The sequence below is a fragment of the Hemiscyllium ocellatum genome, chromosome 18, assembly GCF_020745735.1.
Source record: "Hemiscyllium ocellatum isolate sHemOce1 chromosome 18, sHemOce1.pat.X.cur, whole genome shotgun sequence".
Classification (NCBI taxonomy): domain Eukaryota; kingdom Metazoa; phylum Chordata; class Chondrichthyes; order Orectolobiformes; family Hemiscylliidae; genus Hemiscyllium; species Hemiscyllium ocellatum.
The window spans coordinates 15,983,221-16,000,302 of NC_083418.1; the positions used below are offsets into that span (position 1 = coordinate 15,983,221).

At 42.1% G+C, this 17,082-nt stretch overlaps 1 protein-coding gene across 1 annotated transcript in view; it reads right to left on the minus strand.

The window, feature by feature from the left end:
- The window catches only part of LOC132824535 (high choriolytic enzyme 1-like), a 58,504-nt gene that overhangs the window by 28,705 nt on the left and 12,717 nt on the right, over window positions 1-17,082 (minus strand). The window contains exons 3-4 of the mRNA XM_060839168.1: window positions 4,221-4,399; window positions 1,034-1,115 (exon numbers count right to left, since the gene is read on the minus strand). Of these exons, the coding sequence (XP_060695151.1) occupies window positions 1,034-1,115; window positions 4,221-4,399 (261 nt within the window). The remainder of the gene's footprint in view (window positions 1-1,033; window positions 1,116-4,220; window positions 4,400-17,082) is intronic.

Here is a 17,082-nt window from a genome sequence, read left to right on the forward strand (position 1 = left end):
ACAATGGTTCATCCAGTCTGGTCTCATTCTGGGATCTAACTTGTCCAATATTACCATTAGCTGAGTTCATAACATGCAGAGGTGATGATCCTGCTCACGAGCTGGACAGTTGGCTGCAAGCCTGTCTCCACTGCCCCAGAAATTCATAACTAGATTTGACAATTGTTGTGAAGATCAAGATAATTGTTTCCATACAATGTGGATGTCTTTCTTGCCAATTAGATGGCTGACAGTTCTTCAGTTCCAACATTGCCACTGAGAACTACGACCACTGTTGGGATTGCAGCTTGGGGGCAGAGGTGGAGTGTTCAGCCGAGACCTATCCTGTGGTTGTGGCACTGGGGTGGATGTCTCTATCAGCAAAGAGTAAGTGAGCTGATTTCTGAGTGAACTGGTAGATTTGTCACCACAGTTTAACTGGCACTCATTACATAGCATGGACGAACACCTCTGCTGGTAAAGTGTCAGTGATAAATCAGGGGCCCTTGAGTGCCCAATGCAGACAAATAAGCAGAACTCTGGTAAAGTTTCTGCACAGATGGAGAGCAAAAGGCACAGTGTCCCCTCCTGCTAGCGCCCTCCTGATGCTGTGTAAAATTCTAGCTAGATGCCACATTAGGCTTGTAGGAAACAGGTCCAGAGCAACGCTGTGTGGTCTTGGGCAAGTCTGTCTGCATTCATTATGAATAAAATGACATCAAACTTAAGGGTCCTCAACCATTCATTAGAAGGTATTTTTGCGGATTAAAAAAAAATTCTATGAAGTCCATAATGGGAATTTTAAACCTGGTTTGAAATCTTGAATATCGCTTATGACTGAATTTGCTCATCTGTTCCAAGTCATGGAAGGAATCTGGCCTAGATAACTGCCTGCACATGGTCACTGGAAGAGAGCATGGGAATTAGCCCCTGAAAACCAATAGACAAATGACAATTATATTGCTCAATCCAAGATTTACAAATTAAATTATCTGCATCCATCAAATGGATGGATGATGAATGCATTATTTATAAACAATAATCTCAGACTCACCTGCCATACTGCATGATTGAGCCATAATCATATGTCATGTTCAGATTATTTGTATTTAGGAGATTAAAATTATATTTTAATCCTGTAAAAATACCATTGCCAGAATTAATTTAATTAAAACTTTTCTGCATTGATCCATAAATGTCAACCTAGAAAACTACAATAACTGACAATAGATGGAAGAAGACTAGTGTGCTCTCCCCAATTGGCAAATTTGGTGGTTCTGGGCTTTCATTGAGCTGGCAGGTTGGTGGTTGGGAACTGACTGCTCCCCACCAAGCTCTGTCCCCATATTTTTGCCTCCATCAAGACCATGGAGGTAAGGCTCTTGTATAACTTTTCTGACCAGTTCAGCCCCTCAAGTGGGCAATCAACTGGGGAGATAGAGGTATAGTGGAATTCTCATTGGACTGGTAAACTAGAAGCTAATGCACAGGGGACAAAGGTTTAAAACAGCTTATTGAATTTGAGTTAAAAAACATTCAGATTTGAAAATTACTTCCAATAATTGTGCTAAGAAACAACCATTGATGTTGTAAAAACCCATCTAGTTTGCTATGTTAAGACTTGTCCCTTAGAACAGTTGCCCAATTCTTATGGTTCCAGATGGAATATCTCCCCTGAGTGAGGAGGGGTGAACACAATTTCCCTGGTTATTCACCTGGCTCTTTGATTTCTAAAAGAATTCCTTCACTTGTGGATAATCTTCTCCCAGACTCAAATGAATATATATTACAAAAGGAGCCAAATTGACCACATTTGCTTGAGGCAACAAACAGACTGAATTCATTCATTACAACACGAAAAAATAGTAACGGAACACATATGTTTGTGTGTGTATAATTCAGTCCAAAGATGTGAGAGTTTAAAATGAAATATTCAGATCAGTCTCTGAATTGTTGGTTAAGAGTGGATAGTTGGACAATGTAGTTTACATTACCAGTAGCATTAATCTTGGTAGTTGAAACATTGATTTTGAGATTCTTGGCTATGTAGGTTGTTTGGAATTCTTTTGTCCCAATGCCTTTCAGCAGTGGCTGATTGGCAACTCAGAGCGAGAAAGGGTCTTTTCCCTTTCAGTGATTTTTTAAAGGTTGTTCTCAAAACTATAATCCTCACAGAACCCCAGTCCACACACTAATTGGAGGTTTGGGCATAAGTACATGAGCTGAAAATGTGTTGCTGGAAAAGCGCAGCAGGTCAGGCAGCATCCAAGGAACAGGAGATTCGACGTTTCGGGCATAAGCCCTTCTGTGCTTTTCCAGCAACACGTTTTCAGCTCTGATCTCCAGCATCTGCAGTCCTCACTTTCTCCATAAGTAAATGAGATCATGTTTAAACTGGGTTAACCCCATTCTATTGTATTATTGAATAAGGTAAACTGCAAATCTGACTGTTTTTTTCTAACCATCAAAGTCATAGTCTGAGATCATTCCAAGAGATTATAGTTCAGGTCAGATTACAGTTTGCAGTGCATTTTCTTCCTTTGAAGTTTCTTTGACATCTCATCAGATGTGACATTCTGGAACATTTCCCTATATGCATATACTATATTTTCAGCCAACTACTGTCTGCAAGTCTTTTATCTTAAAAAGAATACACTGTATTTAAAGGTCAATATGTCCATAGATGATCTGGGGTTAAGATCCAAGATCATGATAACCAATGTTCTTTCGAGAAGCAAATCTGTTGTCCTCACTTGGTGTCATCCACAGATGACTCCAGACCTACAGAAATGTGGATGTCTCTTAAGCGTCCTCTGAAATCCTTGACACTATTGCCATCTGGAGCTCCACAACCAAAAGCTTCAAATTGGGATTTTGCTCTCGCCACAAGACCAAATTGATTCTTAGTAAAGTCAGAAATGTGACTTTTAAATAAAGAGTGCAAGAGGAACACCCCATGATCATCTATGCATTAATGTGTATTGAAAACTTAAATTAAACCAGAATCTCTTAGTCACCCTCCATATTTAAAAAAAAAATTTTCACTTATAGGATGTCAGCATCACTGGTTGGGCTAGCACTTATTACCTATCCCTAGTTGCCCTTGAAAAGGTGATGGTGAGTTGCTTGCCTGAACTGCTGCAGCCCATTTGGCGTAGGTGCACCCACAATGCCATTCGGGAAGGAGTTCCAGGATTCTGACCCAGTGAGACTGAAGGAACAATAATATCTTTCCAAGTCAAGGTGGTGAATGGCATGAAGGGGAACTTGCAGGTGATGCCCTTGTCCACCTACATGGTAGTCACCGGGAGTTTGGGAGGTGCTGTCTAAGAAACTATGGTGAATTTCTATGTGCATCTTGTACATGGTACATACTGCTGCTATTGAGCACTGGTGGTAGAGGGAGTGAGCGTTTGTGGATGTGATGGAAACGAAGTGGGCCAGTATGCCTGAATGGTGTCAAGTTTCTTGTGGGCTTCTGGAGTTACACTTTCCCAGGCAAGTTGGGAATATTCTGTCACACTCCTGACTTGTGCCTAGTGGATGATGGACAACCTTTGGAGAGTCAATAAGTGAGTTATTCACTGCACTATTCCTAGATCTCACCTGCTGTTACAACCAAAGTACTTTTGTGTCCAATTCAGTTTCTGGTCAATGGTAATACCCAGGATGTTGATAGTGGTGATAGTTAGATTATCTCTTGCTGGAAATGGTCATTGCTTGGGATGTATGCGTCACAAATGTTTCTTGTTGTTTGTCATCCCAAACCTGGATGTTGTTGTGTTCTTAATGGATTAGGGATAGCACTGCTTCAATATCTGAGAGTCTCAAATCATGCTGAACATTAGACGGTCATCAGCAAACATCCCCTTATGATGTTGGGAAAATCACTCATGAAACTGCAGAAGATAGCTGGGCCAAGGGCACTACTCTGACACTTGATTTTATCAGGAAAGACATGATATAATATAAAAATACTGTTCATCTGCCCTTTAAATCTGAACTCCCTATAAACCAGGATGCCATCAAGGCTAAAACTCCCCATTATCTCCTGGCTTCACAGATTGATTTCTCATTAATCAGTGCAAATTTATTAAGTCCAGAGGAAAAACAGAGGAAAAGAACAGCCAAAAACAAAAGAACACCTGTATTGAACAAATCGGGAGTAACTCAAAAGAAATTTAACATACATAAAATTGTTAGTAACATTTCAGTCATGATTAAATGTTCAACATACTTACTTGGTGAAATATTTTCCCATAAAATCTTGATATATTTATCACGATCACTTCGGCATTGCTCATGCTGAAAACCAATTGCATGTAGAAATTCATGTGTTATCACACCAAAATGCAGACAATGGGGTATTTTCAGTGATAATAGCCTTGCATTATTTCCGTACCCTACATTTGAAAAGCACCTAAGAAAATGAAGAGTTAATGAAATAAATGCATTTTCCTATATGAGAAATTAAAACATTAGTGAATTAATTGCTAAAATCCAAAGAAAAAAAATCATGAAGCACACACACCAAGTCCTTAACCTTGCACTCTACTCAAATATAGAGTAGTTCATTCAGCTCACTTCAATATACCAATTAGTACAGCAAAGTGCTTCTCATTGATGTTTGTATTTTTTTACAGTCAGAACTAATGTTCACTATTTCTTCTTTTTCCTATGGACCTCAAATATACATCATGAACCCTAACCCTCAGAGGAAGACTCTCAGGGTAACATATCTCTCCTGAGAACATATCCTTACGCAAGGTTTGGTGAAGGTTTGTAGCTCAGGATGAGGTTTAGGATGCAGATTTGCTCGCTGAGCTGTAGGTTTGATATCCAGACGTTTCATTACCTGGCTAGGTAACATCATCAGTGGCGACCTCCAAGTGAAGCGAAGCTGTTGTCTCCTGCTTTCTATTTATATCTTTCTCCTGGATGGGGTTCCTGGGGTTTGTGGTGATGTCATTTCCTGTTTGTTTTCTGAGGGGTTGATAGATGGCATCTAAATCTATGTGCTTGTTTATGGTGTTGTGGTTGGAGTGCCAGGCCTCTAGGAATTCTCTGGCATGTCTTTGCTTAGCCTGTCCCAGGATAGATGTATTGTCCCAGTCGAAATGGTGGCTTTTTTTCATCCGTTTGTAGGGCTATGAAGGAGAGGGGGTCATGCCTTTTTGTGGCTAGCTGGTGTTCATGTATCCTGGTGGCTAACTTTCTTCCTGTTTGTCCTACGTAGTGTTTGGGGCATGGAATTTTATAGATGACTTTGGTTTTGTCCATGGGTTGTATTGGGTCTTTTAAGTTTGTTAGTTTTTGTTTGAGAGTGTTGGTGGGTTTGTGTGCTGCTAGGATTCCGAGGGGTCTCAGTCTCTCCGAGGGCTGTCATTTCTGAAACTTCTTTGTTATATGGTAAGGTGGTTAGGGTTTCTGGCTGTGTTTTGTCTGCTTGTTGTGGTTTGTTCTTGAGGAATCTGCGCACTGTGTTTTTTGAGTATCCGTTCTTTTTGAATACGTCGTATTGGTGGTTCTCCTCTGATTTTCGAAGTTCGTCTGTGCTGCAGTGTGTGGTGGCTCGTTGGAATAGTGTTCTGATACAGCTTTGTTTGTGTGTGCTGGGATAGTTGCTGGTGTAGTTGAGTATTTGGTCAGTCTTTGTCGGTTTTCTGTGTACGCGGGTTTGTAATTCTCCCTTGTTCTTTCTATCTACTGTGACATCCAGAAATGTGAGTTTGTTGTCAGTTTCTTCCTCCATGGTGAACTTTATGCCTGTGAGGGTGTTGTTGATGATGTTAAATGTCTCTTCTATCTTGTTTCGTTTTGTGATGACAAAGGTGTCATCTACGTAGCGAACCCAGATTTTTGGTTTGATGATTGGTTGGGCTGTTTGTTCTAGTCTTTGCATTACCGCTTCTGCTATGAATCCTGATAGCGGAGATCCCATGGGTGTGCCATTGGTTTGTAGACTATGTTGTTGAAAGTGAAGTGGGTGGTGAGGCACAGGTCCACTAGCTTCATGATGTTTTCGTTGGTAATGTGATTGATGGTGGTTGGTGTGTGTATGATGGTCTGTTCTAAAAGTGTGGCGAGTGTTTCCTTTGCTAGGTCGATGTTGATGGAGGTGAACAGTGCTGTTACATCGAATGAGATCATTGCTTCGTCTTCCTCTATTTTGTTGTTTTTGATGATTTTTAGGAATTCCTGGGTGGAGTGGATGGAGTGCTGTGACTCTTCTACTAGGTACTTCAGTCTCGCGTGTAGTTCTTTGGCCAGTCTGTAAGTTGGTGTCCCGGGTAGTGAGACTATAGGTCTGAGGGGGGCTCCTGATTTACGGATTTTTGGTAGTCTGTAGAATCGTGGGGTGTTGGTCCCGTCGGGTTTCATTTTCTGGAATTCCATCTTGTTTAATTATCCGGAATTGTGTAATTTTCTTAGGAGATATTTTTGTTTCCTAATTATGGGGTCGGGTCTTGCGCCACCTTTTGGTAGGTGTTGGTGTCTGCGAGTAGTGCATTGGCTTTCTCTATGTAGTCCCTTCTGTTCAGGATGACTGTGAGCCGACCTTTGTCTGCAGGTAATATAACGATGTTTTTGTCTTTTTTGAGGTTTTCTAGGGCTTTCTTTTCTTGTGTGTTCAGTTTGTTTCCTTCCCTTTTTCAGCTCAGAGTAGGTGCAACTGTCTGATAGTTTGTTGTGTTTCTTCCGTGAGATTGTTGTCCTTCAATGTGGTTTCTAATGCTGCTAGGAAATCCTTCTTGTCAGCGTCTCGGTAATTGAAATGTAATCCTTTGACTAGTACCGCTTCTTCTGTGTCTGATAGGGTCCGGTCTGATAAGTTCTTTATTCATGCCCCTGAGTAATCGGATTTGTCTTTGTGAGTTTGTCAAGTTTTTTCTTCAGGTCCCGATTTTTCTTTATCTGTGTTTGTCGTTGTTTGGTATTTATGGCTGGTTCTATTGCGTCTGTCCATTCTTGATTTGTTGCTTGTTTGAATACCGGTTTTGGCGCGCAATTTCCTGGTTGTATTTTCGGAGTCTGTGGTGGGCGTCACTGATTAGCTCTCGAAGCATTCCACAACACCCTCACAAGCATAAAGTTCACCAAGGAGGAAGAAACTGACAACAAACTCGCATTTCTGGACGTCACAGTAGAAAGAAAGGACAAGGGAGAATTACAAATCTGCGTACAAAGAAAACCGACAAACACTGACCAAATACTCAACTACACCAGCAACCATCCCAACAAACACAAACAAAGCTGTATCAGAACACTATTCGAATGAGCCACCACACACTGCAGCACAGATGAACTTCGAAAATCAGAGGAGAACCATCTATACGACGTATTCAAGAAGAACGGATACTCAAAAAACACAATGCGCAGATTCCTCAAGAACAAACCACGACAAGCAGACAAAACACAGCCAGAAACCCTGACCAACTTACCATATATCAAAGAAGTTTCAGAAATGACAGCCAGAGACCCCTCGGAGTCCTAGCAGCACACAAACTCACCAACACTCTCAAACAAAAACTAACAAACTTAAAAGACCCAGTACGACTCATGGACAAAACCAACGTCATCTATAAAATTCCATGCAAGGACTGCCCCAAACACTATGTAGGACAAACAGGAAGAAAGTTAGCCACCAGGATACATGAGCACCAGCTAGCCACAAAAAGGCACGACCCCTTCTCCCTCATAGCCCTACACATGAATGAAAAAAAAGCCACCATTTCAACTGGGACAACACATATATCCTGGGACAGGCTAAGCAAAGACATGCCAGAGAATTTCTAGAGGTTTGGCACTCCAACCACAACGCCATTAAACAAGCACATAGATCTAGATGCCATCTATCAACCCCTCAGAAAATGAACAGGAAATGACATCACCACAAACCCCAGGAACCCCATCCAGGAGAAAGATATAAATAGAAAGCAGGAGACAACAGCTTCGCTTCACTTGGAGGTCGCCACTGATTATGTTACCTAGCCAGGTAATGAAACTTTTGGATATCAAACCTACAGCTCAGCGAGCAAACCTACACCCTACATATCCTTATGTCATCTATTAATTATAGGAACCAATGAATAAACTGGTACATCCAGTTGGTGTCTTATTAAGATAGATAGGTTGGCAGCAGGTGTTTCACAGCACAATTAGTGGTGCTTAGAACCAACCTCCTTTCATAGCTCCTATAGTAAACATCTAAGTTTTTTAAATTCAGTAATGTTGTCTGACTATCAATGTAAAAGGCAGCATTTGTTGACCATCACAAACTGTTGCATACCATGTGGTGAAGGCACCTCCAGGGATGAAAGTGACTGAAGACAAAAAGATAGTTTTTGTGACAATAAATCATGTAATAACGCACTTAACGGTTTGTATTGAATAGAAATGTTGCCAGGCCACTTCAAAAAGGTAGAAATATTAGCTTTCCCTTCAATGACCATTAAGACTATGACCAATATATTTGTGTCAAGTACAAAAGTAATCTCAACATTTCAGCATTCAGCAAAGCTTGTGAATGTAACACTGGATGAATTTCACACTAATGACAAAACTTTACCTTGCTGGATTATTTTCCTGTAAAATGAAGCAAAAGACTATAGCGCTCCCTTACAAATTATTTTTATTGTACTGTATTTGGACTCACTACCACCTTTCTAAGGCTATTTTACTAATGATGCTCATATCCAACAAAGGAAAATGAAATGAAATAAACATGAAAATTAATATTCTAAGTTGTAGATTTTTTGAATATTTTAATTTGGGGAGTTAAATTTGAAAATGGAGGAAAATAGATTCTGGTTTTCAGTTTTTTGAAAGTGGCATTTTTAGCAAAGTTCAGAAAGTCACTAGAGGAGCAAACAAAAATCTTGAATGACATGAAATTTGGGAGAATCATGTGATGAGTCAAGTAATGTTTTCCTCAAAATCAGAACCAAAAAGTCACATCTTCCAACTAAGTTTTGGATGCCAGGTGAAATTTACTTTAGTGATGGCATGAGACCTCTAACACTTATTATAGACCTTATTATCACTTAATTTCATAGGTTCCTCTTCCGAACTTTGATACTGGCAACGGCATCTCAGTGCATGCTCAATGGTCAGCAACTGTATGCACCGCACATCCATATAAGACTTGTACCATCTTCTCTGCATCCTCATGTCTAATCTTCAATGCACTTACAGTATGCTTCTGCAATTCAGATTTTTTTTTAGATTAGATTACTTACAGTGTGGAAACAGGCCCTTCGGCCCAACAAGTCCACACCGACCCGCCGAAGCGCAACCCACCCATACACCTACATTTACCCCATACCTAACACTACGGGCAATTCACCTGACCCGCACATCTTTGGACTGTGGGAGGAAACTGGAGCACCCGGAGGAAACCCACGCAGACACGGGGAGAACGTGCAAACTCCACACAGTCTGTCGCCTGAGTCAGGAACTGAACCCGGGTCTCAGGCGCTGTGAGGCAGCAGTGCTAACCACTGTGCCACCGTGCCGCCCACAAGTGACAGAGATGCTTGTGCAAGTGACAGAGATGCTCCAGCAGGATTAAATGTTTCCAAGATTATTGCTATGGTGACTAAACTGGAGAGAACATTGCATGGCAGAGCTATAAAAACAGAAATAATTAAGGTACTCGCATAGCATTTGGGTTCAGAGGAAATATAGAGGAGTCTGAATACTTCAAATAGTCAGAAACAAGTGATATTATGTTAAAATTGAAACAGCTGGAGCATAAGAAGATATGGAGCTGGAATTCTAAACAGCAAATAAAAATAAGGAGAGAATCGGTTAAAATTGTTTTCAACATCCTGGCTGGCTGCTACCAGTATGCAGACGTGAGACACCTGTAGACCTAAATTGAGTAAAACGCATGGGCTGGTATCCAGGATACCCTGAACCAATGTTCTAGGGGTTCTTTTGCTAATTCTGTTGGGGAGGGTTTAAACTACTTAGGTAGGGGCTGGGAATCAAACAAACTTAGTGGACAGTAAACAGGTAGTAACTAAAGACTGTAAGGAACTAGATAATGAAGTCAGTGTGACTCGGGGAAGAGTAGGCAGAGAGCACATGATGAACGCAAAGGGACAGGAGGTCTGAGGTGCATTGGTTTTAATGCAAGAAGTGTAGGTAAGGCAGATGAGCTTAGGAGTTGGATTAGTAAGAAGGAGTATGATATTGCTATGACTGAAACTTGGTTGAGGGAAGGGCAAGATTGGAAACTCTATATGCCAGGATATAGATGCTTCAGGTGGGATAGAGAGGGAGGTAAAAGGGGTGGATGAGTTGCATTACTGGTCAGAGGATATTACAGCTGTGCTGAAGGAGGGTACTATGGAGGACTCGAGCCGTGAGGTAATATGGGTAGAGCTCAGAAATAGGAAGGGTACAGCAACAATATTGGGGCTGTACTACAGGCCTCCCAACAGTGAGCGTGAGACAGAGGTACAAATATGTAAACAGATTATGGAAAGATGTAGGAGCAACAGAGTGGTAATGATGGAAGGTTTTAATTCTCCCAAAATTTAATTCTCCCAATATTGACTGGGATTTGCTTAGTATTGGGAGGTTTGGATAGAGCAGAATTTGTAAGGTTTTATACACGTGTATGTAAGGGGAAGGGGACATATTGGACTTGGCATTGGAGAATGAGTTTCAGGAGGAGATTACTTTGGGAATAGTGATCACAATTCTACAAGTTTTAGGATACTCATGGACAAAAATGAGACTGGTCTTAAAGGAAGAATGCTAAATTGAGGGAAGGCCAACTATACCAAAATTTGGCAGTAATTGGGGAATGTGGATTGGGAGCAGATGTTTCAGGGTAAATCCACACTTGTTATGTAGGAGGCTTTTAAAGAGAGGTTGATTAGAGTGCAGGACAGACATGTCCCTGTGAAAATGAGGGATAGAAATGGCAAGATTAGGGAACCATGGATGACAGCTGAAATTACCTAAGAGGGAAAAGGAAGCATATATAAGGTCGAGGTGACTGAAAACAGATGAAACTTTGGAAGAATATTGGGGAAGTAGGACCAATCAAACAAGGAACTAAAAGCGGTCATGAAATATCTTTAGCAAACAGGATTAAGAAAAATTCCAAAGCTCTTTTATTTGTATATAAGGAGCAAGAGGGTAACTAGAGAAAGCATTGGCCCACTCAACGACAAAGGAGGAAAGTTACCCTCACAGTTAGTTGTGGAGTCAGAGAAAATGGGCGAGACTCTTAATGAATACTTTGTCAGTCTTGGAGAATTGACCAGTGGTGTTGCGTAGGGATCTGTGCTAGGACCACTGCTTGTGAAATACATGATCTAGAGGAAGGTATAGGTGGTCTGATTAGCACATTTGCCAATGACACTAAGATTGATGGAGTAGCAGATAGCCTGAGGGGACTGTCAGAGAATGCAGAACCTAGATTGGAGATCTGGGCGGAGAAATGGCAGATGGAATTCAATCTGGGCAAATGAAAAGTGATGTATTTTGAAAGAGCTGATTTGAGCGTGAACTATATGGTAAATGGAAAAGCCCTGGGGAAAACTGTACAGAGATCCATTGTACACTGAAGGTGGCAATGCAGGTTGATAGGGTGGTCAAAAAGGCATACTACATGCTTTCCATCATCGGACAGGGTATTGAGTACAAGAGTTAGCAAGTAATGTTAGTTGTAGAGGACTTTGATTCAGCCACATTTGGAATACTGTGTACAGTTCTGGTCCACGACATTACCAGAAGGATGTGGATGTTTTGGAAAGGGTGCAGAGAAGGTTCACTCGGATGTCTGGTATGGAGCTATGAAGAGGTTGAGTAGATTAGGACTATTTTTGTTAGAAAGATGGAGATTGAGGGGGTGACCTGATTGAGGTCTACAAAATCATGAGAAGCAGACAGGGTGGATAGCAAGAAGCTTTTTCCCCAGAGTAGGGGGCTCAATTACTAAGTGTCATGAGATCAAGGTGAGTGGTGAAAAGTTCAAGGGAAATATGTGGAAAGTTCTTTATGCAGACGGTATGGATATCTGGTAAGCATTGCCACTGGAGGTGGTAGAGGCATTCATGATAGCCTCACTTAAGACATAGACATAGGTGCGCACACACACACACATACCGTCTCTCATACACAAGCTCTCTTTCATACGCTCACACAAAGACTCCCACACTCACATATGCGCCTCTCAGACTTATAGCCTTTTACACTCACACACACACTCTCTCACAGACACTGATACCCCTCTCCCCATCGCACACCCACTCACATTCACACATACAAGTTTGGGGGGTGAATTTGTACTTGCAGAATTACATTTTATTTTGCTCAAAAACTGCATGAATCCATGTACGATTCTGTAAATCCCTTTCATAGATTAGAATCAGTCTGAACATTGGGGCACAGACAACCTCACACAGGGCACCTCACACCTTCAATGCATTATCTGGGCGAATATGGCACCTATTGTTGAAGTTCATTTGAGAATTTTAGTTGTAGAGGACTTTGATTCGGCCACATTTGGAATTCTGGTCGCGACATTACCAGAAGGATGTGGATGCTTTGGAAAGGGTGCAGAGGAGGTTCTGGAATTTACATATGAAAGAACTGAAACCAACATGTCCATTCTAAAAGATATCAGACTTAACAAACAATCCATGTCTTTTTCAATATATAATTTCAATTACATCACACTGTAAACTTTTGCTATAAATTCTGTGTCCTATGATGTTATACACCTACTGAAGGCGCAGCGCTCCGAAAGCTAGTGCTTCCAAATAAACCTGTTGGTCTATGACCTGTTGTTATATGATTTTTAACTTTGTACATCCCAGTCCAACATTGGCACCTCCAAGTCATTTTAGATGTACCTAGACAGATACATGAACGGGCAGGGAGAAGAGGGATACAGATCATTGGAAAATCAGCAACAGGTTTAAATAGAAGATCTGGACTGGTGCAGGCTTGGAGGCTGAAGGGCCTGAAATGGTGCTGTAATGTTCTTTGTTCTTCCTTTGAAAATCCACCTACATCTGGCTTGGAACAGTTAAATGGTCAGCGGTTCTAATGGAAATAAATACCAGCACAATTGTATCATTGATTGTAGCACTAGTTTTAGCAAAACTTGCTCTGGATCCAAGTCCTCAAGTTTGTGCAAGACTTTGGCAAGGCTGAGAACCAACACCAGGGAACCTCTACAGATTAAGAGTACAATTTCGGTTCAAGTCTCATTTGAAAAGCAGCTGGTTGAGTTACCAGTGATGTAGTGAAAGGCTCAGGTCCAAGCTTGAGGGGATGAAATTGATTGAGAAATTCACCTAGATTGGCTCAGTATTTTTCAAAGAGGCAATGGCTGCCTGAGTGGAGTCCTAACTAATTCCTGGAAGTCTTCCAGGAAGGTCAAGGCACTACCAAAGGAGCCAAGGTTGACCAGGAAGCAGTTCCATGATTTTGCAAGACCTGCCCAATGCCATTTACCTTGTAGGCAAAAATAGAGACAGATGGCTGGAAAATGAAGGAATCCTCAAACCAGTCCAACTTGTGGAACAGTCAGCACTGGTCATACTACATTTTTTCGAAACCCAGTGGATTGATTTGCCTTTGATTTCAAATAAATCAAAATAGAGAACACACACCGGATTATCAACGCCACACTCACAGGAATCCAATTCACTAGAGAGGATGAAAAGGACAACCAACTCCCATTCCTAGACGTGATGGTACAGAGAACACCGAACGGAGAATTCACCACAAAGGCGTGCAGGAAAGCCACACACACAGACCAAGACCTACGAAAGCAACCACCTCAACACACAAAAGAAGTTGCATCAAGACACAATTCAAAAGGGCCACAACACACTGCAGTACACCAGAACTGCAAGAAGAGGAAGAAGAACACCTATACAACGTATTCGCCAAAAACGGATACCCCCGCAATTTCATCAATAGATGCCTAAGAGAAAGACAACGGAATGAGGACATGCCACAACCCAAAGGACTAGCCACACTACCATACATCAAAAACATTTCTGGACTGACAGCCAGACTACTGGGACTCACAACAGCACACAAACCAACAGTCACTCTCAGACAACAACTCACGAGGACAAAGGACCCAATACCCAGCATGAGCAAAACCAATGTAGTGTACAAAATCCCATGCAAGGACTGCACAAAACACTACATAGGACAAACAGAAAGACAGCTAACGATCCGCATCCATGAACACCAACTATCCATGAAACGACACGACCAGTTATCCTTAGTAGCCACACACTCAGATGACAAGCAACATGAATTCGACTGGGACAACACTACTATTATAGGACAAGCCAAACAGAGAACAACCAGGGAATTCCTAGAGGCATGGCACTCATCCACAGATTCAATCAATAAGCACATCGACCTGGACTCAATATACAGGCCACTGCAGCGGACAGCTGGAACTGACAACCGGAAGCGGCAGATACAAATCATTATAAATGCCAGAGGAAACATCACAGTGGCGCTTCACAGGAGGCTCCCAAGCACTAAAGATGTCACCTAGACTGGGGACGAAATGTCTGCAACACAAATTCCCAGCTCGGCGAACAGAACCACAACACCAGAAAACCCTTTATGGCATACTGAAAAAAGACAGGTCAGTGCTGCCCATGGGTTTGGGCCACATTCAGCAGTGGGCACTAATACTAAGTGCTTATTGTTACAGGTTAGAACACTATCCAGAGGCCAAGTAAAGAACATGGATGCATTGAACCACCTCCCATTAGCAGATATAGTAGGTGGTATCCTTGATGGAACAGTCTATAATGGTATTAAATTTTCTGGACCCACTCCCAGTCACAGTTGACAATATTAGATTTTGGACGCAGAAAAATCCATTTCTGTCAAAACTGAAAAAGATGGTGTTGGGGAAACCAAAGGGCAGTCACAACTAGAACTGAAATCTTCTTGGACCCAGACAGACCAGCTCACAGAGGACAGCATATTATTACAGGAGACAAACCCCAGATGCTGGACTCCAAAGAAAACAAGCAGGAGGCTGGATTAACACAGCAAGCCAAGCAGCATCAGGAGGTGGCGAAGTCAACATTTCAGGTGTAACTCTCTGCCAGGAATGGAGGTGTGGGAAGGGAGAGCTGCAGTAAAAGGGGGAGGGGTGCAAGGGTTGAGTAGGGAGAGGAGCAGAATAGTGAGGTAGTGATAGGTGCATTCAGGTGTGGGTTCAACCTGATTAGTCAATGGTGGAATGAATCCAGTTGGTTACTGGAATCCCCTGCGACTATAGAAGATGCAAAACCTGTAGCCACACCACCTCCCTCATCTCCATTCAGGGCCCCAAACTGCCATCCAGGTGAAACAAGTTCACGTGCCTCTCCTCCAACATAGTTTACTGCATCCTGATATGATCTTCGCTCCACTGGCGAAACCAAATGTAAACTAAAGGGACATTTTGCTGAGCATCTCAGCCAGACCTGTAAGGGCCAGTCTGACTTCCCAGTCAACGCTCATCTCAATTTCCCTTCCCACACCCTCTGACATGTCTATTCCTGGCTTCCTCCATTGCCATAGTGAGTCAGATGGCAAACTGGAGGAACAACACCATATCTCACGCCTGGGCAGCCTACAGTCCAGATGACCTCATACAGAATTCCCCAATTTCAAATAATCTTTCCAACCCTCCTTCAGCACCCTTTCCAGCCCTGCTATCTCCCATCCATTCCTTTTACTGACCCTTTCTTCCAGTTACCAACCAGATTTACTCCTCCCATCGACCAACCAGGCCATACCACCATCTGTATTCACCCAGCACTAGCTCACAATTCCACTCCTCTCCCCACCCATAACCCAACCCACCAACTTTACCTGCAGCCCCCCTACCCCCACCTCCATTCTTGAAGAAAGGTTATACCAAAAATAAGGATTTCCCCATGTCGTGACGCTGCCTGGCCTGCTGTGTTCTTCTAGCCTCCTGTCCGTCTATATTGTTACAGGAAGCCAGAATAATTGGCCTGAGCAAAGGTTGCCTCCAACTACTGGCTCACCAGTGCCATTCAGGGTTCTCCAAAATGAAGATATTGAGAGGTTAAGTCTGGCCAGACCTGGATGCAGACATATTCATGGTGTGGCAGTGCTCAGGGTGCCAACAAATACCACCAACAGCTCTCCCACATCTGTGAGCTAACCATGGATTTGGTTGCACGTCAACTATGAGGGTCCTTTCATGGAATGAATATTCTTAGTCACTGTAGACATTCACTCAAGGTGATTGGATGAGCACAGAATTTGTTTGTAAAACACAGAGATGATAAAAAAACTGCCTGTGTCTTTTTCAATATACTGAGTCCTGGAAGTTTTAGTCACAGATAACTGGCCATTATTTACAGCAGAAAATTTGGATATTTACCAAAGTTGAATGGGATTCAACATAAGGATAGCTCAACACCACACATCATCCAATGGTCTGGCAAAAAGAGCAGTCTAAACTTTGAAGGCTGACTTGCAGAATAGCCTTGATACTACATACCAACTAATACCAAGCTGTCATGGTTCTTATTTGATTATAGGTCCATCCCACATGTAACTACAGAGGAACCTTGATTATCCTGCATTTGATTATCCGAATATCGGATTATCCGGCAAGATCATAAGGTCCCAACGCCCGGCTAAACCACGTTATCTGGCATTTGATTATCCGGAATTTGATTAACCAAACAAAATACCGTCTGCCTGTGTTACTTGGATAATTGAGGTTCCTATGTACAGGGATAGCACTGGCAAATTTGCTAATAGGATAACATTCCGCACTGGGTTAACTCTGATCTTTCCAGGCTTGGTGGAGAGGTCGAAACAGAATCAGGAATGCCAATGCCAGACACTAGACTCCAGCAAGAGACAGTTTGATACAGTAATGAAGTTTGGTTTATCAATCACTGAAATTGTAATAGCTATGGTCAATGCAAGGTCAGGACCAGTGATGCATAGTTTGGGTAAGTGTGATTGGTCCTCAACAAGCATGTGAACCATATTGAAAGCTGCAAATTTGCAAACAGTGTGAGAGCAAAATGTGTCCTGGTTTCTTGGAACATTTGGAAAGGC